This window comes from Haliotis rufescens, unplaced genomic scaffold (assembly GCF_023055435.1).
Source record: "Haliotis rufescens isolate VD_foot unplaced genomic scaffold, xgHalRufe1.0.p SCAF_6, whole genome shotgun sequence".
NCBI classification, from domain to species: Eukaryota; Metazoa; Mollusca; class Gastropoda; order Lepetellida; family Haliotidae; genus Haliotis; species Haliotis rufescens.
Window position 1 is genome coordinate 44,040,387 of NW_025964334.1, and position 24,668 is coordinate 44,065,054.

At 39.4% G+C, this 24,668-nt stretch overlaps 1 protein-coding gene across 4 annotated transcripts in view; it reads right to left on the reverse strand.

Annotated features, from left to right (window-relative positions):
* LOC124114609 (spectrin alpha chain, non-erythrocytic 1-like) overlaps positions 1-24,668 on the reverse strand; it is a 456,322-nt gene that overhangs the window by 317,207 nt on the left and 114,447 nt on the right. For all 4 annotated transcript variants that reach the window (XM_048385836.1, XM_048385837.1, XM_048385833.1 and 1 more), the window contains exons 3-4: positions 19,052-19,160; positions 137-209 (exon numbers count right to left, since the gene is read on the reverse strand). In XM_048385836.1, the coding sequence (XP_048241793.1) occupies positions 137-209; positions 19,052-19,160 (182 nt within the window). The remainder of the gene's footprint in view (positions 1-136; positions 210-19,051; positions 19,161-24,668) is intronic.

Here is a 24,668-nt window from a genome sequence, read left to right on the forward strand (position 1 = left end):
CATTACTCAAAATCCTTTGTACACTTGTGACAGTGACAAGGCAACATGCTCATTTGAATACTGTACCTTTTTACCCAGAAATAAGACATGGACATAAGACAATTTCCTGCTCAGTGTCCTTTTCTGAAGAACTTACTTGTGCATCCATCTCTGATTCCTGCAGGAGGCATTCCCAAGCCTTGAAGATTGTGCTGGGTTGTTCGACTGGCCTGCGATACAAAACATGCAGCACTCAAGGAAATGTTCCACGATTTCAAAATGAACACCAAGCATTTAAGTAGAAGAAAAAGTAACAACAAATTTATGTTCCTCAAGTGTGTCCATCTTCCAAAGTTGAAAGACCCTGGGTTATTTACTGACTTGTCACAGTGACACAAGTTGCCCAACTGCCATGTGATGTCCACCTCAACAGCTTTCACTTGTGGGCAATTCCTTCTATGTGAGGCTCAAAACCTCAATCAACTCAATCAACCCTTGTATCTGTATACCTCCTTTTGTGTCTTCACCTTCTACTTGCACTGAATAACACCCTTCGCTTCTGTATACAGTGACACCCTTCCCTTCTGTAAACAGTGACACCCTTCGTTTCTTTACACTGTGAAACCCTCCCTTCTGTATACAGTGACACCCTTCCCTTCTGTATACAGTGACACCCTTCCCTTCTGTATACTGTGACATCCTTCCCTTCTGTATACAGTGACACCCTTCCCTTCTGTACACTGTGACATCCTTCCCTTCTGTAATCAGTGACACCCTTCCCTTCTGTATACAGTGACACCCTTCCCTTCTGTATACAGTGACACCCTTCCCTTCTGTACACAGTGACATCCTTCCCTTCTGAATACAGTAACACCCTCCCTTCTGTATACAGTGACACCCTTCCCTTTTGTATACAGTGACACCCTCCCTTCTGTATACAGTGACACCCTTCCCTTCTTTACACTGTGATACCCTCCCTTCTGTATACAGTGACACCCTTCCCTTCTGTATACAGTGACACCCTTCCCTTCTGTATACTGTGACATCCTTCCCTTCTGTATACAGTGACACCCTTCCCTTCTGTATACAGTCACACACTCCCTTCTGTATACAGTGACACCCTTCCCTTCTTTACACTGTGACACCCTCCCTTCTGTATACAGTGACACCCTTCCCTTCTGTATACAGTGACACCCTTCCCTTTTGAATACTGTGACATCCTTCCCTTCTGTATACAGTGACACCCTTCCCTTCAGTATACAGTGACACCCTTCCCTTCTGTACACTGTGACATCCTTCCCTTCTGTAATCAGTGACGCCCTTCCCTTCTGTATACACTGACACCCTTCCCTTCTGTATACAGTGACACCCTTCCCTTCTGTAAACAGTGACATCCTTCCCTTCTGTACACAGTGACACCCTTACCTTCTGTACACTGTGACACCCTCCCTTCTGTATACAGTGACACCCTTCCCTTCTGTTTACAGTGACACCCTTCCCTTCTGTATACAGTGACACCCTCCCTTCTCTATACAGTGACACTCTTCCCTTCTGTACACTGTAGAACCCTCCCTTCTGTATACAGTGACACCCTTCCCTTCTGTATACAGTGACATCCTTCCCTTCTGTATACAGTGACACCCTTCCCTTCTGTACACTGTGACACCCTCCCTTCTGTACACTGTGACACCCTTCCCTTCTGTACACTGTGACACCCTCCCTTCTGTATACAGTGACATCCTTCCCTTCTGTACACAGTGACACCCTTCACTTCTGTACACAGTGACACCCTTCCCTTCTGTATACAGTGACACCCTTCCCTTCTGTTTACAGTGACACCCTTCACTTCTGTACACAGTGACACCCTTCCCTTCTGTATACAGTGACACCCTTCCCTTCTGTTTACAGTGACACTCTTCCCTTCTGTACACTGTAGAACCCTCCCTTCTGTACACAGTGACTACCTTCCCTTCTGTATACAGTGACATCCTTCCCTTCTGTATACAGTGACATCCTTCCCTTCTGTACACTGTGACATCCTTCCCTTCTGTATACAGTGACACCCTCCCTTCTGTACACAGTGACATCCTTCCCTTCTGTTAACTGTGACACCCTCCCTTCTGTATACAGTGACACCCTCCTTTCTGTACACAGTGATATTCTTCCCTTCTGTACACTGTGACACCCTTCCCTTCTGTGTACAGTGACATCCTCCCTTCTGTATACAGTGACACCCTCCCTTCTGTACACAGTGACACCCTTCCCTTCTGTATACAGTGACACCCTCCCTTCTGTACACAGTGACACCCTTCCCTTCTGTATACAGTGACACCCATCCCTTCAGTAGTATAGGTAATGATGGTTCTGCCGCAACTCCACTGGAGCCGGATTTATATACCTATACTGCTACTACAGGTGGAATTTTTTATATGTAAATGATTATGCGATTCAATGATAGTCATGAGATTAAGTTAAATTGGCTCTAGCTCACCACCACCTGGAGTCTATGATATAAATTTTTAAAGGTAATGATGGTACTGGACCACTTCCACTGGAGCCGGATTTATATACCTAAACTGCTACTACAGGTGGCATTTTTTATGCTAAAATGATTATGCGATTCAGCGATAGTCATGAGATTAAGTTAAACTGGCTCTAGCTCACCAATACCTGGGGCCAATCATTGCTTTAGATGAGCCTAAATGGTAATAAAAATATTCTTCATTATTTTTATCAATAAAGCAATATTCAACATTTTTATTAAGTTCTTCGTTCATTTTACTAGGAGACCAGACTATATAATTACACTCTTCTTGTAAATTGATAAGAAACAATTGATAACCGTATTTGGTTGGTTTGACATCACTGATATAATAAAAACCTTGTGGTAATTCTCTCCATTTAATAGCTTTTTCGATCTCCATTATTATATATATTTATGTAAGCATTTGTCTAAATGTAATCTAACGATAGTAAGCAATCTATTTTTAATCTCCAACCAGTTCTTTGGTTTTGGCACGGAATAATTGACGCGCTTGTTGCCTCCCCTGTTCTATGAACTTTTTTTTCTCGTCTTCGCTAATAGCACTGGTCTTACGAGATTTTGATCGAATCTCCTGCTTCACTGCGTTGTATTTGGTGAGTTCCGACAGCACTAAACGAAACTCATCCTCGGATATCTTACAATCAACCATTGCTGTCGAAATATGATCCTCAATGCTGTTAAACTTTGCTTCGGTGAGTATCCGAATACTATCGTGATTTAATGCTTTCATTTGTAACCTACGAGAAATGAATTTTATCGCTATTCCTGCCAGTCCCGAGACTCCAGCGGCTATTTCCATGCTGAGCACGATCGGCGCGGCGATTATAGTTGATAGTAAACCGACACTGGCTATACCGAGTCCCATGCCAGCTGCTACAAGCGCGGTGTCAACTCCGTCCAGAGCATTCACGGCTCTGCGATACTTTTTATACAATCCAAGTCTCAACTCCCTATCCTTCTCTATTCGATGTTTTATGTCGCTTATTTGATGTAATCGAAATCCATCAACAGTATCCATCTTTTCAAATGCCTCATCGAGCGCCAGATATAAACTCATAGTGTAAATTACGATCATATAATAGTCTTTAATTGGTCTTGCTTAAATGTTTTGAGAGTATACATCAACCTTATCAAATTAATATTATACGGCAAGAATATCTTAGTAAGAGAAATACTACCACTTTTAATAATTTGGACCCCCTCGAGGGTTGCAACCGGCGATGCTCCGATATGAATAATACTGCAACGTTGACGTTGGTGTTTCTTTAGCCATTTAATCGATAGACCTGGTAATATTTCGAAGGCATCTTCCGGTACATCTCCGAACAAGACTTCAATAATAAGAGTAGAAATATTAGGTATTGCACTCAGGTTAACTTTAATACCTTCAAATTCAGTAACCAAATTTAAACTAACATTTTTTAAGGCCGGACGACTATATAACATATGACCTGGGTTTTCTGGCAGGGGGGTAACTAACACACTTTTTCGTTTTGATGGGATATAAGCCGCGAGTACGATGCCACTATTTATTATCTTAGTTAAATTATGGCCCTTACCCATCATCGCATAAGGTGGGGTAATGACGATATTCAGTAGCCACTCGATGTTTGCGTCGACCATAGTCCATTTATTATCGTCGTTGCGAATAATATTGTACAAAGTGTTTTTGATGAGTCTACTAACGTCGACATCGCTTAAATCTTCTAGATTACCAATGAATGTAACTTCTTTCCGCTTGTTTACATTATCGTGTAAGTGTAAAGCGTATAACTTACCATTGGTACCAAGTTTATCAAATCCTTCTGTGTCTCCGAGATCGGAAAGCGCAATTGTATTACATTGTCTGAGCGTTCCAGGGCCTGATGCATCAATCATTATTTATAATATGGAGTGTTACACTTAAGTATCCTATATGTACACGTTGGTATTTTACATCTAATATAGAAATTTTGAGGTCTGAAATAATACCACGCTTTAATTTTTTATATTGTAATGACGAGAAAGATTCCGTTCTACCGCTATTATATTTTTCATTTTGCACTGGAACACATCTGAGCAAAGTTGAAGGACTTTCTAGTTGAATATTATTTGTCGTGCTTATTTGATCAAGATGGATGCACAACTCCTTATAGGGAACTAAATAGGGTAATGTATCTTCATCAGATGTTGCCCTGAATAATGATATAATTCCTTGTGAAAATCGTGTAAATCCAAGTGTAGCTGATAAGTTCATTTCAATCCGTACACCTTTTTCTCCAGTGCCGATTTTCACTGTCCCATTCGACTCATTTTGTGTGATACTAATTCCATTAGGCTTAAAAATTTCATCATTGAGTGAGCATACGCTGTAATACCCATCAGGTATAGTAATGAATTTTTCAATAAGATTTTGTTTATCTGTTATAACCATCTTATTATTTCTTTTCGCAGCACTTATATTGGTCCACAGCGGGTAATACGTTACGTCACAGATAGCGACTTCGAGCTGACCATCCGAGTTATCGATAGTACGAAGCAGTTGAATAGACTGACCATTTGTTATTCCCGGGAGTGTAACATACATATTAAATATACAATGATACTATATCACAACTTAAATATGGAATCAACCATTATTTTTAATATGGAGTGTTACACTTAAGTATTCTTTATGTACAGGTTGGTGTTTTACATCTAATACAGAAATTTTGAGGTCTGAAATAATACCACGCTTTAATTTTTTATATTGTAATGTTGAGAAAGATTCCGTTCTACCGCTAATATATTTTTCATTTTTCACTGGAACACATCTGAGCAAAGTTGAAGAACTTTCAAGTTGAATATTATCCGTCGTGCTTATTTGATCAAGATGGATACACAACTCTTTATAGGGAACTAAATTGGGTAATTTAGATCCATCATTTGATGAATCGATTACTATTATATCACCGAGTACAAATCCAATTGTTATTGCAAAGTAGTTCACATAAGGAAGTACACCACTTTCTCCAGGGTAGAATTTCAGTCTCCCAGTCGCCTCATTTTGTGTGAGACTAGCTCCCATAGGCTTAAAAATTTCATCATTGAGTGAGCTTACGCTGCAATACCCATCAGGTATAGTAATAATTCTATTTCTTTCACCCATTATTAATATCTTATTATTATCTTTCGCAGCACTTATATTGGTCCACAGCAGATAATACGTTACATCGAATAGAGCGACTTCGAGTTGACCATCCGAGTTATCGACAGTACGAAGCAGTTGAATAGACTGGCCATTTGTTATTCCCGGGAGTGTAACATACATATTAAATATACAATGATACTATATCATAACTTAAATATGAAATCGAGATACATTACTAATCAATCGATTATAGGAACTGCCTCTGGTGCTGAATTTATCGTTAAATTCCCTGATATCTTTGAAAAGTACAGGGTCACGGCAACTAGCGATAAAATGGTGCACGATTGGTTTCACAATCCGATGCAATTTTGGCAGAATCAGTTAAACTTTGCCATATGGTGTGTCACAACGGGATGTGGCATATCTGTTAATGCCCCAGGATTTATGCTAAATAAGTCTGTTTTATTATTTCACGTGTATTATCAGATTAGACGTATACTTAAAGAAATTAATGCTCCATTACCGCAGGATCGAGCGTGGAATTCCACAAATAATAATTATGATAGGTCCGCGTATGAGCGTATTTGTCAGGAATTTAATGTTTCTACGAGTAAAGATTGGCGTATTAAAGGAGCAAACCATGGTCTAGGTGTTCCTTACACAGAGGAAAAAAAAAACGTCAAAGAAGAAAGCGATTATGTATATAAAGAACTTAATAAACTTCATGTTAATTTAAATAAGTTGTTGAGTACCAGCAAACTTTACACAAGAATATATGATCATTGGTATAAAACCGGTCATTGGTATAAAGGCTGGGAACTTTATAGTAACAATATGAGAGGGGATATTATGAGTTTTAAGAGTGGGTCTATTTATATTGTTAAAAAATTTGTACAACTGAACGATAACGCGTGGAATGAATTTCTTAATGATAAAACGGAAAATAATTTTACTAACCCAGGATTTGAAAGATTTAATGAATCGATAAGAACTTATGTATGGGCAATTCTCGGAGCACAATCGCAAACACGAACGTCCATTATCGGTACTGGGAAGGCATTCGATGCACAAAAACAGTTTGTCGCAAACGCGGAGGACAGCATTAATTCACCAGTTGACCATCGTCTATAAAGCGTTTTCAAGATGTATTACAGTACGCTCAATCCAAAGTGGACTACGTTTATGCGCCGGGACTATACATGTCTCCGAGTAATATGGAACTTAAGATCGGTCAAGTGATAGGCTATAATAATAAAATTGTTATCGCTACCGATCAACAAAAACCAGGTATAAATTCAGATATTAACGTCGAATTAATAACGCAAACAATCACGGGCGAAAAGGGAATAGTCAAGCCGCAAACACCAACTATCGCTCAAACATCTACTTATGCACAAACACAAGTGCCACCACATATTGCGGCTAAAAATCAACAACATATCGATGAAAAAACAGCGCTTGTATTAGGGGGAGTCGCGGCTGGTTTACTCATGATTTGGTTAGCGAACTGATTTGGATAAATAGTTCTTAGCGGATACGTACAACAGCCCTGCGATTGCTACGATCAGTGCCCACAAGTTTTGACTAAGCCAAGTGGTGGTCTTAGCTAATAAATTCAAGAGCCAGGAAACAACACTCCCTATTATACCGGGAAGTGTGGCCGCGGCTTTCTCAGCGAGCTTTCCCAGTGCTGAACCTAATGCTTTTAAATGCTTTTTTATCCACTCTTTTATACCATCCGACGTAGGCAGTGATCCGCCACCACCTGTACCACCTGTGCCACCGGTTAACGCGAGAGTCAAAGTCGATATAATAAATCCCAACGCGGTTAAAATACTGGCAATTGTTATTCCCTGTTCTCTGAACAATGTTTTAATTTTATCGGCTAGTGTAGTGTCATCGTTGAGGACTTGATCGATAGTTTCTTGAGTTCGACTTATTTGCGAACAAAGTGCCTCTCTATTAGTGGAAGCAGCCTCGAGGTGGGCCGATCTTTCGTCTTCTAAGTTACGCAATCTTTCCGCTACGCGGCATCTACTGAATTCATCGCCCCCCTGTTCAAGTTTTGTTTTCTCGTAAACTATATGCTTGTCGATTTCGGATATCTTGGCCATATTATTGGTGAGTTCTCCCCGCATTGTTCGCATTGCCTTATCAAGACCTCGTAATTCCCTAATACTGAACTCCGAATATGGTGATACACTGATCGTGGAATTATCGTAGTAGGTACCCAAGATTTCTTCGAGTCCGTCCGAGGCCACCTTTGAGGAAGCTTCCAAATTATCTGTGTTACTGAGTTCAGTACGCACAGTCCTAAGAACCTTAGTAGTCTTTGCGGAAAATCGTGAATAGTCTACAAAACCTAATTTATCACGAACACTGCTGATACCGTGTTTACCGGCTATCGTAGACAAGGCTAGGGGCTTACGAGTACGAGAATGCATAAGATCAATATCAGGTTCGCCACGCAGTCGCAATATTCCTTTACTATCTATCTCAAACTTTGAATAGTCACGACCAATAGGACCTTCATCTTTAAAGGTATCGTAATAATCATCAACGGCTGGTTTCAAAAGTTCATCATTTACGGTTGGGTTCAAAAGTTCATCGTTAAGATTCATAAAGCTGGTTTCATCAGTACCCTCTTCGATTGGATTTGGGTTATCTAAATAATCTAGATCAAAATCAGTCATTTTTATATTAAACATATGGTTATATAATTTCAATATAACAATGTCTTCGCAAAACGGACGCAAGTTAAACCCACAACGTAGACTTCGAGATCCATTAGGGGTCAAAGCAATTCGTCAGTCTGTAACTATAACTAATAACCCTAGTACCATCGATCAGAATCAAACGCTTCTGGTTCGCTTTCCTAATCTAGGCGCACACGATGTGTTAGTTCCCGGAACTGTCCGACTAGCATTTACGATTATTTTGGCTTCTACAGACGTTAACCCGTTCAGAACATAGGTCGTGCTATCGTTAAGAAAATCGCCATTAAAATAAGCGGTAATGATGTTTTGAGTATCGATGATAGCGATGTATACTATTGTTACATGGATCTCTGGAGAATGGATAAAGAGTGGGAAAACTTACAGTACCAAGGTATTTGTAATCGGAACACATTGAGACTGCGCGTAGGTGCTGAAAATGGTGATGGTACCGTCGTAAAAGATAAGGCCGTTGTCGACGCATTAGGTAACCGATTCTATGTTCCCCTAGACTTTGAATTACAAGATTCCCACATGCCCTTTTATCAAGCATCCCTAGGCGATAGGTTAGAATACGAACTCACTTTTAATGACTACGGTAGAGAAAGCAGAGCTGCTGGAGATGCCAGCTATTCCATTGACAATATCTCGATGGAGTACGATATGATAACTGATCCCGAATTAGCCATTGTAAATTTGTAATCAGTATAGGGGAAGTTTAGCCATTTTGTACGATCGCGTGCTGCGACATCGAAAGATCACGAGGGACAAAAAAGATACGATGTGGAATATCAATCTAAACGTCTCCACGAGGTCGTTGAAGGGTATTTTAATGTTGTTCGAGGACCCCTCCGATGCGTTTAAAAGAAATACCAAGAAGTTTTACAATCCCAAGATTACAAAAGTAGAATTGACTATCGAAGGCGTTCCTAATCAACTATATAGTCAAGGAATGCTAGCGTATCACCAGTGGGATGAGACTAAAAAACTTCCTTCTATAAAACGTTCTCGGGAAGTTATCGCGGTCGTGAAAGATCTGTCTTTCGGGAGTGTATCGATGGGTGAATACCTCACCACGAAGTACGCACTATGGCTCGACATGCGAACAACGGACGATGACCAACTACACAGCAGTGGGAGGAGAATAGAAAATGCTAGCGAGGGTGTCACTATACAGAAAACGAAGCTCCAGGAATCAGCTGGTAAATTAAACATATATTTGTACGTGATTATGGATACGCAACTTAATATACAGAATGGGAGATTCGTGCAAGCAATCTATTAATAATCTTTTACCTAAAGATCCGCACTGCGCTATCATATGCGGGCAAACGGGCTGCGGAAAAACAGCTTTTATTCTAGATATTTTGCAAAGTCATTATAGAGACGTTTTCGATCATATTATTATTCTGTGCCCAACTATAAGCGTTAATAAAACATACCTATCGAGAGATTGGGTAATGAATGATGACGGGGTGCACAGAGTCGATCCGGGCGATCGTTTACAAGACTGCCCCCGAGTATGTCACGAAAAATACAAAGGAGAATCGACCCTTTTCGTTATAGACGACTGCAGCGCGAGTAAAGAACTCACAAAAAAGAAAGATATGCTTTCGTATTTAGCATTCTCCGGTCGGCATACTCAGCATAGTGTTTGGGTACTTACTCAAAAATACAACTCTGTCCTGAAAGATCTCAGAGAGCAGACCAAATGGGTAGCACTCTTTCATTGCAAAGATCGAGATTCATTCGAGGAATGTTTACGCGAAATGATGTCATTTATACCAAGCTAGAACGAGATAAAGTCAGAAAACTGTTAGCGGCAACGAAGCACTGTAAACTCGTATTCCTGTAAACTCGTACCGATCAACCAGCTGCTTATGTAATTGCTTAGCAAAATGTAGCAAATGTAGCAAATTGTAGAAAAAATGTAGCAAAATGTGGCAAAATTATAGCAAATGTAGCAAAATTATAGCAAAATTATAGCAAAATGTAGCAAATTGAACATTAGCGGTTAATATGACATAAAATGTGGTTTGAAATCCTCATTCTTTCGCAACAGTTCATTATTACGGGTTGTATTGGATATGTCATATTATATTATGTTAGACTTAAATATCTCCTTAGGTATTACATTATGGAATGCGATGAACTCATCGAACAAATGCTCAAATGCGTGTTACGAGTCTAGACTGGGAGCTACCATGACTAAAACGATAGGGTCGGCTATGTTACAACTATACACAGTTGTAGCTAGTATGTTTCTCCCTATCCCGGCAGAACATTGCATGTATTTATGCGAATCTCTAGAGAAAGACCCATTCATCGAACACGCTATAAGCTCAGTGAGCTGTGAGTTTTATCATAGATACGGAATGTTCTTAGCTCCGTTTACCACAGCTTTAATAATGGCTAGGTATTGTCAATTTAAACATACGTGCCCACTTAATAATATAAAGAACGAAGTTCAAATAAATAATGGAGACTCAACAGGTGACATCACAACAGATTGTGAACGAGACTGCACAACAGATTGCGGAAACGCAACAATGAGTGAATGAGGAACCACCACCAGCGATTGCACCACCAACAAAAAAACAACCCAGAGTTACTAAGAACCCCCCAAAAATAGCTGCAGGAAGAAAGGGAGGACTGGCGAGGAAAGCAAAATTAATAAATAATTCAAATATTAATCCGATTAAAACATGGGCACTAGTAGGAGTTGTTGCTATAGCGGCTGTATGGTTCTTTTATAAGACCGGAGAAGAGAAAACGTCACCCCCAATACAACAACAAGTTCAATTAGAGGTTAGCCCCCATATAATGCTATAAGAAGCATGACTACTCCAGTTACAGACGGTAAAATGTTGGTAAACGCAACGTATCATTCAGCGGTGTTCACCGGCTTGGCCATTGGCTATGCCCTTATGGCTAAAATGATTACTAAAGCCACACCTCCCAAGCTAGATTTTAATGGATTTGATATAGGTATGATGGTTCTGGATATTGGATTGGCTATGGCAATGAAGGATATGCTCATCAAACAAGGGCTTATCCCGGAAGACATAATGAAGTAATTAATTAAACATTTGAATATATTATATTCATATAAACATTTGAATATTTTATATTATTAAACATATGGCAACAATTGCGATGATGGTCGGTGGAGCTATTGTTAATGCTCTAACTTTTTCGGGGAGTATTTTTTTATTTTCTAGTATGAGGGAATCAAACGCTAAAGAAGTTGAAGAGGAGCGTAAACGACATAACAATGCTTTAGAACAACTCCAAGCAGCTCAGTCACAATATATGCGGCAGAGAATGAAGAGATTAGATTTTATTCATGAAGAAATGCGTAAGGAAGGACATTCAATTCAAATGTTTAAGGATGTCGAATCTGCCATGCACGAATACTTCCTCGTTTAAGGGAAAAATCTCGACCCAATATCGAGACCAACAATGAGTCAGTTTTATACACCGTCAGAGGCTCAAAAGAACCGCGAGGTCGCATTTGTGATTATGGGGTTATCTGCTGTATTGATTTTCAGCTATACCATGACTCGCATAAATAACCAGAGTGACAGCTGTGGCTACGCATAAACCATGACCTAGTTAGGAGAGTCAAAGTGACAGCTAATCTATAAATGGCGTTGGCTGACTGCCTAATCAATATCTCAATAGTGTAGATGTGATTTGCATTTAGACAAATGATATGATAGATGTATAAACCATGAATAATTGCAGATTTACACTCATGGGTTAAAAAACTCTATGTAACCGATGCTGTGTTGAAATTTACTGCGGCATACACAATTATTACATCAGGCGCGGAAACATAAACTATACGTGTTCTGTAAGCGGGATAGGGGGCAAAGGTCGTTATTGTTTATGTAAGGAACACGGTGCTGATAGGGTCAGGAACCAGATTATTTATGCTAGGAAGAGAGATTACATCAATGAGAGGAATAGGTTGGGGAGAATACGTATTTAGATATATGAAAAACAACCAATTAGACATTTGTCTCATTTTGCATATACCATTCAACCACAATGGTTTTTGTCAGAGAGTTGAAGGCTATGGCAAAGCAAAGTGGTCTACGTGGATATTCTCGAATGAGAAAAGCTGAATTGTTTACCTTACTCGGTTTGGAATACAACAAACCCCAGACTGTTAGAGAACTCAAAGCTCAAGCGAGAAACAGTGGGCTGGGAGGTTATTCTCGAATGAGAAGAGCTGAATTGATGGCTTTACTAGATAATAATCAACCTAATGATGATGATGTTGATATTCAACATAATGATGATGATAAACAACAAGAATTAATATTTGTACCCACATCCGCCGGCGTTGGTAAATATCAAAGAGGTTGGAAGATGGATGTTAACGATATTAAGCCCATCATATGGAGTAAAATTAACGAGGAGTTAGATGATTTACATAGTATAAAATACCAGCTGACGATTAAAATGTTATTGAGTAAAAGTAACACAGACGATAGCACCGAATATACCGAACCATATTTCCGTAGCAATCAAGAAGTTATAACCGAATCGGATACTATAAACGCATCATTAGATACATCAATTCAGAGGATACAGGAAACTTTAGAACGTTGGAGGTTCGGGTTGGGGTGTGGATAAAATCGATAGTTTATATTTAGATATAGCAAATTATATGCCCTTCAAAGGTGGTTCTTATATAGATTTACCCCCGTATTATAAAAAGAAAAAAGCCATAATTAACGTAAAAAATAAATCCGATGACTGTTTAAGAATGATGATAAGATCTGCATTGTTCCCCGTAGATTCTAAAATTGCAAATAGACCTTCTAGCTATCCCCAAAACGATGGACTCAACTTCGATGTATAGACGAACCTACACCAATATCACAAATTGATAAGGTGGAAAAGCAAAATAATTTAGCTATAAATGTTTTCGGACATTCTAAAGGAATTGTTGTACACAGGATAAGCTCCACTCCGGAACATATTCCCAGAATCAATTCATTTCTGTTCGAAAAAGATGGAAAATATCATTATACGTGGATAAAGAGTTTAAACAGGCTATTATACGATCAAACAAAACATGCTAGAAAGAAATATTTCTGTGAAAGATGCCTACATGGGTACAGCAGACAAGATCTATTAGAAGCGCATAAAGAAGACTGTAGAGGTGTTGGACAGACTGCTATCAGGATCGATATGCCTAAAGAGGGAAAAAATATAATAAAATTTGAACATTATTGTAATCAAATGCCAGTACCGTACGTAATTTACGCCGACTTCGAAGCGCTTATCAAACCCATAGAAAATAATCAAGATAATAATCAAGATAGTAGTTTTACGTACAAAACTCAAAAACATATTCCTTGTGGGTTTGGATATATAGTTGTAAGGTATGATGGGAAAACAAACCAGCCCGTGATTTACAGAGGTCCCGATGCAGGGGGAAAGTTCCTAGAATATCTACAAAACGAAGAGAGAATAATCAGGGAAAAAGTATCGTGTAAGAAACCCATGTGTATGACGAGGGATGATTGGAGGGCCCATAAGAAGTCAACGAGTTGTCATGTTTGTAATAAACCCCTGGATGGGGATTCGGTAAGAGATCATTGTCACGTCACAGGTAATTATCAGGGAACCGCGCATAACGAGTGTAACTTGAAACTAAAAATGAATTCTCAAACAATACCCATCCCCGTTGTGTTTCACAACCTTAGGGGATACGATTCACATCTCATTATGCAAGCTATCTCAAAGACCGACGGCGGTTTAACGTGCATTCCTAATAATATGGAAAAATACATATCGTTCTCGTTGACTAAACCTATACATTATAGGGACAAGGATGGGAAATCTAGAATAAAGCAAAGTAATGGGCTTAGATTCATAGACTCCGTACAGTTTCTGTTATCTTCCCTGGACAATTTAGCTAATGCGAACAATCCCGATGACGTTGCGATAACAAATAAATATACCGATAAGATAACACGTCATTTGTTGCTGAGAAAAGGTGTATATCCTTACGAATATATGGATGATTGGTCTAGATTCGAAGAAACTGAATTACCACCCCTCGAATCATTCTATAGTAACTTAACAGAATCTAAAATAACAGATGCCGATTATGAACACGCTCTGACGGTGTGGGATAAATTAGGTTGTAAGAATTTAGGCGATTATCACGATCTGTACTTAAAAACCGATGTACTGTTACTCGCCGATATATTCGACATATTTAGAAAGACATGTTTAAAACAATACGGCTTGGACCCGCCATGGTACTTTTCCAGTCCCGGACTATCGTGGGATGCATTGTTGAAGAAGACCGGCGTAGAACTAAAACTACTCACAGATTACGATATGCACTTGTTTATTGAGAAAGGATTAAGAGGTGGTATATCGATGGCAGCGAAAAGGTATTCTAAGGCTAATAATAAATTAGTGGAAGGATACGATCCGAGTAAACCTGACACGCACATATTATATCTCGACGCTAACAATTTGTACGGATAGGCTATGAGTCAACCTTTACCCACAGGTGGTTTTGAGTGGGTCGATGATATCGAATTGAATGATATCCATAATATCAATGTGAATGATGCGAATAAAGGGTACATACTAGAAGTTGACTTGGAATATCCTAGTTCGTTACATAAAGATCATAACAGTTATCCGCTAGCTCCCGAAAGATTAATGGTAAATAAAGATTGGATGTCGGAATATCAACGCTCCTTGATGGGTAATAGTAGGTTAGCTAACGTAGAAAAACTCGTACCAAATTTGATGGATAAGACAAAATATATAGTTCACTACAGAAATCTCCAGTTGTATCTATCGTTAGGTATGAAACTTAAGAAAATACACAGAGTTCTAAAGTTTGGTCAAAGCTCTTGGATGGAGCCCAAAATAAGGCTGAACACAGATTTAAGAAAGATAGCTACCAGCGATTTCGAAAAGAACCTGTATAAGCTCATGAATAACTCAGTATTTGGTAAAACTATGGAGAATCTAAGGAAGCGTGTTGATGTTAAATTAGTCAGATCTAATGAGGAAGAAAGACTCAGGAAACTTATAGCCAGTCCGGCTTTTAACAGAAGCAAGATATTCGATAACGACTTAGCCACGTTGCATATGCAGAAGAGTAATATAAAATTCAACAGACCGGTGTACGTCGGTATGAGTATTCTCGACTTGTCAAAACACTTAATGTATTACTTTTATTACAACGAACTTAAGAAGCAATACGGCGATAGATGCGAGGTGTTATATACCGACACAGATTCTTTGTTGATGGAAATACAAACCGAGGATGTGTATAAAGATATGGCAGAAAAAATAGATATGTACGACACGAGCGATTACCCTAAAGATAATCCACTGCAAAGCGTAGTAAATAAAAAGGTGTTAGGTAAGATGAAGGATGAATGTGCTATAGCGGAGTATGTCGGATTAAGACCGAAGATGTATTCTATAAAGAAGTCCGATAATGGAGAGATAAGAAAGCCAAGGGCGTTAAGAAGTATGTGGTAAAAAAGCATATCAAACACGAACAGTATAAAGAATCGTTATTCAATGGTAGAACGTTCAAACACGAGATGAACTCTTTAAGAAGTTAACAATCATAGGATATACGGATTAAGAATGAACAAGACATCATTATCCCCCTTAGATACAAAGAGATGGATTGATAATGATGGTGTAACTACCTATGCTTATGGTTATGGTGGTAATACCGTACCGTCGGGAACTATGAACAACTCTTCTCGTACAAATGCCCTACCCGGTCCATCTTGAAGATAATAAAGAATAGGCTCTCCTTCTTTCGTAACCAATCGACTAATGTTATACGTCTTAAGGGACCATATGGGATCGGTTTCACGACGTAGGCCTCCTTCGAGTTCACCTGCCTGGTATAAATTTCTTACCCTTACTCTATCCGGAAGTTTTCGTTCTTTGCCTCTCCTCGGTGCTGAAGATTCGGAAGTCACGGATTTCATTTTAATAGCATCGGATGGTTTCTTCCCTATTAATCTCGTTACTTCATTATTCAGCGCTGATACAACGGCTGATAATCGTGTCACCCATTCGGTTGATCTCAATCGTTCCGATTTCATTTCGATCCCATACTGATAGCCAAACAAACGTTCCGCTAATGTCCTGTTAAATCTTTCGACGATAGCTTGACTGCGGTGGGCCTCTCTTTCACCACGCCTGATTTCGACATTGTGCTTTGTTAACAGTTTTGTTATCGATCCCATAAACTCGCGACCGGGATCTACTTGAAATTGCTTAAGCCATTTTAGCGGTCCGCGTTTATATATGCGACTCAGTGCATTAGCTACTTCTGTTGAATCTTTCGAGGTTAATGGCTCTGCCTCTTTGTATCGACTAGCCACATCCACTACTGTTAAAGCGTATTTATACGTTTTGCGTTTTACCTTATCGTGGGGAAGAAACAAGAGGTCAGCCTGATGAACTTCATTCGTTGTAAAAATATCAAACTTCTTCCTCGGTATATAACGCGGTGCCGGTAAGTATATTTGCCACATCGCTTGTTTCTTCAACCTATCCTTGGCCACATCTTTAGATACCTTAGCCGCAGTGGCTAATTTTTTTATTGCTCCTATACCTTTCCAATATCCTCATGGGCTAAAGTAAATTTTATTCATTATTAATTAATATTGATATTTCTTTTAAAACGACTTTCGTTGAATCGCATCATCATTTTTATACTAATAGAAGCAATGATTGGCCCCAGGTATTGGTGAGCTAGAGTCAATTTAACTTATCCTCATGACTATCATTGAATCGCATAATCATTTACACATAAAAAATTCCACCTGTAGTAGCAGTATAGGTATATAAATTATAGGTATAAGTGGAGTTGCGGCAGAACCATCATTACCTATACTACTCCTTCTGTATACAGTGACATCCTTCCCTTCTGTATACAGTGACACCCTTCCCTTCTGTATACAGTGACACCCTTCCCTTCTGTACACAGTGACATCCTTCCCTTCTGTACACTGTGACACCCTCCCTTCTGTATACAGTGACACCCTTCCCTTCTGTATACAGTGACACCTTTCCCTTCTGTATACAGTGACATCCTTCCCTTCTGTATACAGTGACACCCTTCCCTTCTGTATACAGTGACATCCTTCCCTTCTGTACACTGTGACACCCTCCCTTCTGTATACAGTGACACCCTTCCCTTCTGTATACAGTGACATCCTTCCCTTCTGTATACAGTGACACCCTTCCCTTCTGTATACAGTGACACCCTTCCCTTCTGTACACAGTGACATCCTTCCCTACTGTACACTGTGACACCCTCCCTTCTGTATACAGTGACACCCTTCCCTTCTGTATACAGTGACACCCTTCCCTTCTGTATACAGTGACATCCTTCCCTTCTGTATACAGTGACACCCTTCCCTTCTGTATACAGTGACATCCTTCCCTTCTGTACACTGTAGAACCCTCCCTTCTGTATACAGTGACACCCTTCCCTTCTGTATACAGTGACACCCTTCCTTTCTGTATGCAGTGACATCCTTCCCTTCTGTATACAGTGACACCCTTCCCTTCTGTACACAGTGACATCCTTCCCTTCTGTTTACAGTGACATCCTTCTCTTCTGTACACAGTGACATCCTTCCATTCTGTACACTGTGACACCCTTCCCTTCTGTATACCGTGACACCCTTCCCTTCTGTATACAGTGACATCCTCACCTTTAAGTGACATTTAGTGATGTTTATGACACATATATTTGTACCTATTCAAACACTGCTAAATGTTACATTGAAACGTGACACTAACATGTTCAGTTATAAACCACCTCAAAATCTAAAACAGAGTAGGTTTTTCTCCTAAATATATGGTAATCATTGCTGTTCACATGAAGAAGTCAACAGAGGTGTGTGTGACACTGGCCTAATAACACAGCATCTGTGATGAGTAACTGTACTATACTTTACACTTTTGCCTTTGATTCCTTCATCAATGGAGAGAGGTCATTTTCATAGCTGTTTGATGGTCAATTATCAGAGTTGCTTGACATTGTATTTGACAGTGCAATGATTAATAGTGCAATGACTCATACTTGCACCTGCACGAAAGTTTGATTTCTGCCTACATGGTAAGCATAAAGACTGATTGTAGTGTTGGATTCACATTCCAGCCATAACCCGTGTTTCCTGTCTTCTAAGTGTACAGACAGGACATCATCAGCATGAAGCATGAAGTGCCTGCTAGATCCCTAGAGTCTAAAGAGCTGTACTGAGACAGTTGGATCCCATGTTTGTATACAAATAAGTAATGACATCATATGATGGGATTTATAATGGTCTGTCGTTAGGCAAAATGAAGGCATTACCAATGTACAATGACCTGCACTTCACCTGATGACTTAATTGTTGGTAATTTTATTATAATTCTATCCATTTTATAATGTATAATAGCTTTGCATGAACAAATTCAATACAATAGCTGTGAAAAGATGAGATATTGCAGTGACTTCACACAATAGAGATATCTTTGCATTGTAATTATCATATGATATTATGAATACATACTGAACAAAAAAGTTAGAGATCATGAATATATTTAGGGATAGTTTTTGTAGTGAGGAATGGGCACAAATTTCATAGGAATATCCCAAAACATTTTTGTTCAGTTTATATAAAAATTCACCTCTCTTTGTTGAGATCATAGTTGCGTCTTCGGAATGTGGCAATAACAGACTGAATCTCTTTGGAGAAGTGTTCGTGTGCTGCTGCCATCTGCTGGGCAAACTCGGCAACTGCAATACCAAAACAAAACAAGTTCAGATGTCAGCTGTACATTTCCTGAGGGTACAACTAACTCATGTACGCCAACCCATAAATTACTGGAAAGAAAACCATGGTCGCAAAATATTTCGTGGACCAATGGTATAATGACTTTCACCTATACCAATTTTTCAAAATTATTGATCTAATTTGTGTCTTGTCGTATCATCTCATCCTTGATAAAGTTGTTCATGTTTACTATCCTGAAATTGTGGTGTGTTAGAATGGATACTGTCATAGTATTTCAACTAATACATAAAATTTGCACTGGTGTCCATTGAAAATGAACATGCAACACAAACAGTGATCAATCAGTGTAAAACAACAGATGTGTGTGATATCAATAAGGACACACTACTCTGCCTAATGATAGTTCCTTCCTGATAAATAAGCCGTGTGAAGCAATCCCAGGTCATAAGTTGAGAACTAGACAAACACTTAGTCTCTGAAAATATATAATATTCATAGAAACAAACAATTTTAAAATGAAAAGGAGCTCTTGTGTAAAATCTAGACTTGCTTTATTCAGGGCTATAGCATTATAGTAAGGGCTGGGTAGAAGGGGAAATAATATGGTTCAGGAACTGAGACAGATTAGAACATCTGCCTATTCTTTTCACATATGGCATCATGACACTAACACTGAATTTATGTCAAATCTATATTATTGTTAAGTTTAACTTACAAGAAGCATGCAGGTTTTACTTTTTACTTTACTCCACATAGACACCTATATATACCTCTCTTGTGGCAATACAATACTGAGGCTAAATGATCATGATAAAAAAGCAAGAAGAAATAGTAGGAAACCTGCCACAGAAACATGGCTACGTTTCAAGCATCCAGGGGAGCAGTGTTTCATCCTTTCAATCATAACTGGTATTTGCATCCACACATAATGAAGCCCTAGTAAATAGGGTGATCAATAAAGGTAATATCAGGTTCTTGATGGAATCATGTGGCAGCCATGCCCCCTGCTTGTCACACCAATAAGGTCTTTGTTTAGAAGATTAGCTGGTGACAGGAGACCCCAGCACTTGGACAGCTGGCTGGCCCACACTCCTGGACAGTACATACTGTGGGACACAACCAAATGTCTCAATACCAGCACTGAGGCAACGGAAATGGAACGGGGATTGATTACAGGGATTTGAAGTTTGAGGACAGAAACCTTGCTTTGTGTGTCACTGTCCATATTGGTCCTAATGCTTTATATTGCTCAGCAATGCAAAAATACCATATGACATTCAATCAAACTACATTCTCTAGTCAGTCAATTTATTTAACCTAGTAAAATGTTTGAGAGATGATCTGAATTCTTAGAGGGTCCTGATTAGTTAAAATTAAATACAACAGTTGATATCCTCCTGGGTTCAATGTTGAATCTCAAAAGAATGAGAGCCTGAAAAGGGTTTGAGGTTGAGGTGGGAGTCATGTTTCCTCCTGGTTGTGTTTCTGCTACCATCTCACGTTCACATCAGTCAGATCATACAGCAGGGGTGGTTCAAACATTCTGAGCCCAGAGTGAGATGTGAAGTACACCTTAACAGTTGTCATGTAGAAGTACAATGCTCATAGGCTGCATTTGAACTAAATACACGACCAGGCACATCAAATTCCTTCAAGTACCCAACCTCTCTTACATCAGAGTCAATATTCTTGCATTTTGGTTGACATCACACAAAACATATATCAGCTTTTCAACAGATGTCCTCTTCACTGTCAGCCTGTAAACAAGATTTGTACATAAGTTTGGAACGTTCACTACCAACATTTGTTCCACTGGAAGTGCATATCACATCATACTTTGGTTCCTATCACACTGCAAGGTGTTCCTGTGAACTGGGAACTGTCACTCACTCATGTTCTATCATGCTCTATTTGGGAAAATTCCTGTTTGACATTTTTCAGTATTCTGACCTACACTGAACATCAAAACCTCGGAAAACATTTATAAATATCATAATTTACTTGAGAACACAGCCATTTCTTGGAATTCTTGTGCAGCAACACTTTTGGTTTTGGTTGTGTTTTGGACACTGTACCGTATTTGACATAATAAGCGCCCAGGACACTCTCAAAATTAGAAATAGGGGGCTCTTATTAGAATATTATTTTGTTGAAAAACAACAGAGTTGAAAGATCGTAAATTTCGTGGTTTATGCTGACAGCCTGAAATGTTAATATACAACAGATATATTTTTCCAGAATTTAATTTCCCATAATTAAGGATGCATATAACACACATATTATACACGAATAAATAAGTTTTGTGTACATTGATCAATCGGAAGGTTAATTGGGATTGTTCACTAGCCAATATATTAGCAAATATCGCCGTGGGTGCTTATTAGAGCGGGGCGCTTATTACGTTGAATACAGTATTCTATCTGTTGCTGTTTTTCCTTTATGCTTAATTAACTACCAATATTTGTTTCATGTTTTCCTCTTTTTATTACATTCTTTTGTTGTTCTTTTTGATTGTTTATTTTCTTTTGCAAACATATTTATCATACTTTCTTTAATATTCATGTTGCACTTTACAAAATACAGGAACATCACTAATAAACACACCCAAACATTTGTTCCTGTCAGCTGGAACTTTTCACTAAATACAGGGGTAGGAACATTTTCACTGCAACTGTTTGTAGTTTATCCTGATATTTTTACCGGTCGGAACAAAATTTTGGTGGAATAAAAAACGTCCTTATCAACAACCTCAGCATTGTGTCAGGGCATTTGCAAGGAACAAGTTGTCTCCAGCTGTCCGTGGAGGTCCCAGAATATGTCTACAAATTGTTATCTGCAAGAGCTATACCCAGATCTAGAGGGTCTATACTCCCTGGGCCCGATGGTTGCTGCCCAGTCCTTAGTTTCCCAGTAACCATTCACCCTCTTTGACTGAGAACAAAAAGGGAGGGTGGGGAGAATTTCAGTGACACTAACCTAATGAGGAAAGTTGACCTTTGATCCTGATGTTGGCATCAGGTGGGACAGATCATAGGTTAACATTTGGTCTACACTAGAATATCTGGAGGTGATCTATAGTCTGGAAGGTAATTTAAGGTACCGATGTTTACTACAATATCTGAAAAACTATTTGACCTACTCCAGTCAAAGTTGGTATGAGATTATTGCATGGAAATCATGCACGTTGAGACGCCCAACGCTAACACCGTATTCGTGCGTGCGTGATTGGTTCAACTGTGTAATATGGCCCTGTGATGCAGGGGTAGCATTATGCAGATGGCTGTTACAATGAATGCTCGTTCCACCCGTGACGAACAAGTCTGGTTGTTGATGAAATATAGTGATAGCTCAACAGACAGATTTTTTATTCATGCACCGATTGTAAATGTAATATCCAGTTATGTATGACTGTTTAATAATCTCATACCAACTTTGACTGGAGTAGGTCCGATAGTTTTTCCGATATTGTAGTAAATGTCGTTACCTTAAATTACCTTCCAGACTATATGGGTCAACGGAAGTGACGACAGCACAACCGGTTGTCAGCACCGGAAGTAAGGTCATAGAAGGAAGTGACATCAAGCTGCCTACAGTGATGCCATTGGAACCAAATAAGATCACTGATAGAAGGGTATTTACAGTGCAAGTATTAAATTACTGTGCATTTTCTTAAACGTTTTTATGTGTTCATATATGTCATTACTGTCAGCTATCCTGAATAACTCTACACGTCAAAAGTATCGCAACACCAAGCTCTTTTAAAACTCAGAAATGAGATGAGCATGGAGAGGCTGGAAAGCAAAACAAATGCAATCAAAAGTGTTACTTTATGTCAAATAAGGTTCATGTTATGAATAATAGGAAAAATAAGCATTTGGAAAGAAAGCAACTTTATTTGCCCGCGACCCAAGAATTGTAATTGGGGATAAATGCAGGCAGAATAAGTATGGTAACTGTCAGGAATGAGGTGGACAGATCAACACATACATGTTTTAGTAACGTTGTACCCATGTCACAGTTAAATGATCAACGGTGTAAGTCAATATCTGGTGTTGCCACCCCGTACACAGGGCACATCCACAAGACGTCTCCGCATGTTGAGGGATTGTTGCCATTCATGATGCAATGCCTGGGACAATTCTTGGAGATTTTGTACTGGAGGTTCTCTTGCTCTTACCCTACGCACCAACTGATCCCATAGATAGATTGGATTTAGGTCTGGGTTTCCAAAAGGCCAATGCAGAGTCTCGGTGGTGTTGTTCTGGAGGTGGTCAGTACCAGCTCGTGCTCGGTGCATCCATGAAGACAGGACGTGTGGGAAGTGCATGGCTATCAACATGAGGCACAACAAAACCTTGGTACATTTGTCCAATTAATGTCCTCTGAACTGTGACCAAATCAAATTTACAATCCAAGGAGCAACATCCCCATACCATCACTGAGCCACCACCACTTGCCACTGTTTTCTGGATGATGCGTTGATGATAAGATGTTATAAAAAATTACTCTCGTCAGACCAGTGAATCCTCCTCCTCAATGACTTCAAGTTCCCATGTGCTCGAACCTGACACCAGACTAAAGGGTCACGCATGTTGTGGGGGGTGAGAGGAGTGGACATCTTATTAGTCTTCTGGCCCTTATGGCCTCTGTTGTGGTTATGCCAGAGACGAACAGTGCAAGTTGAAGTTGATCTAGACTACCAGTTGTCGGACTTTCATTTTGTGGAAGCCTTGGTGGCTGAGTGGGTTAGATCACTGACTTTGTGTGCTGGCGATTAGGTGCCTCACCCTGGCAGGTGTGGGTTCGAATCCCGGACGGGACTCAACCCAAAAAAGTACGAGAATCTGTACTTAAGTCAAAAAAAATTATCCCAAATATAACTTGTCTTACATGAAAGTCTGGTAAGGCATCTGAGAATATCAATGCAATATGTCATGGAAAGAAAGCTAAAGGTGTGTTGTTCCACCAGGACAATGCACATATGTGCATGACTGTGGCTTTGAACTCATTAACCAGCATCTGTATTCCCCAGCTTTGGCGCCATCAGATTTCCACATTTTCCCAAACTTGAAGAGAGAATTGTCTTGCAAACATTATGTAAATGACTTTTTACATCACTAGGAGGAAGCCTTCTACAACAGTGGGATACAGGTGTTTTAGCATTGTTTGCAGAAGTGTGTGGAAAATGATCAACCAACTCCATCAACGCAGATCATCATAGTTAGGCTCAGAACTTTTCAGCTACCCTTCGTACTACATGCACACACGATACCAATGTTTAGTTCTGTCGGTTCACACAGTCACATGTTTTCTTTATGAAATGCCCATCTTCTCTTTTGGGAACAAACAAATGAAACTACTGGCTGATACAAATGTCCGAATTCAATGTATATATATGTAATGATTATATTACTTTGTACAAATCCGGGGGCACGGGTGGCCCAGTCGTCTAAGGCGCCCTGATTCGCTGTGCAGAGTTGCGTCCCAAGGGCACGCCAGAAACCTATATA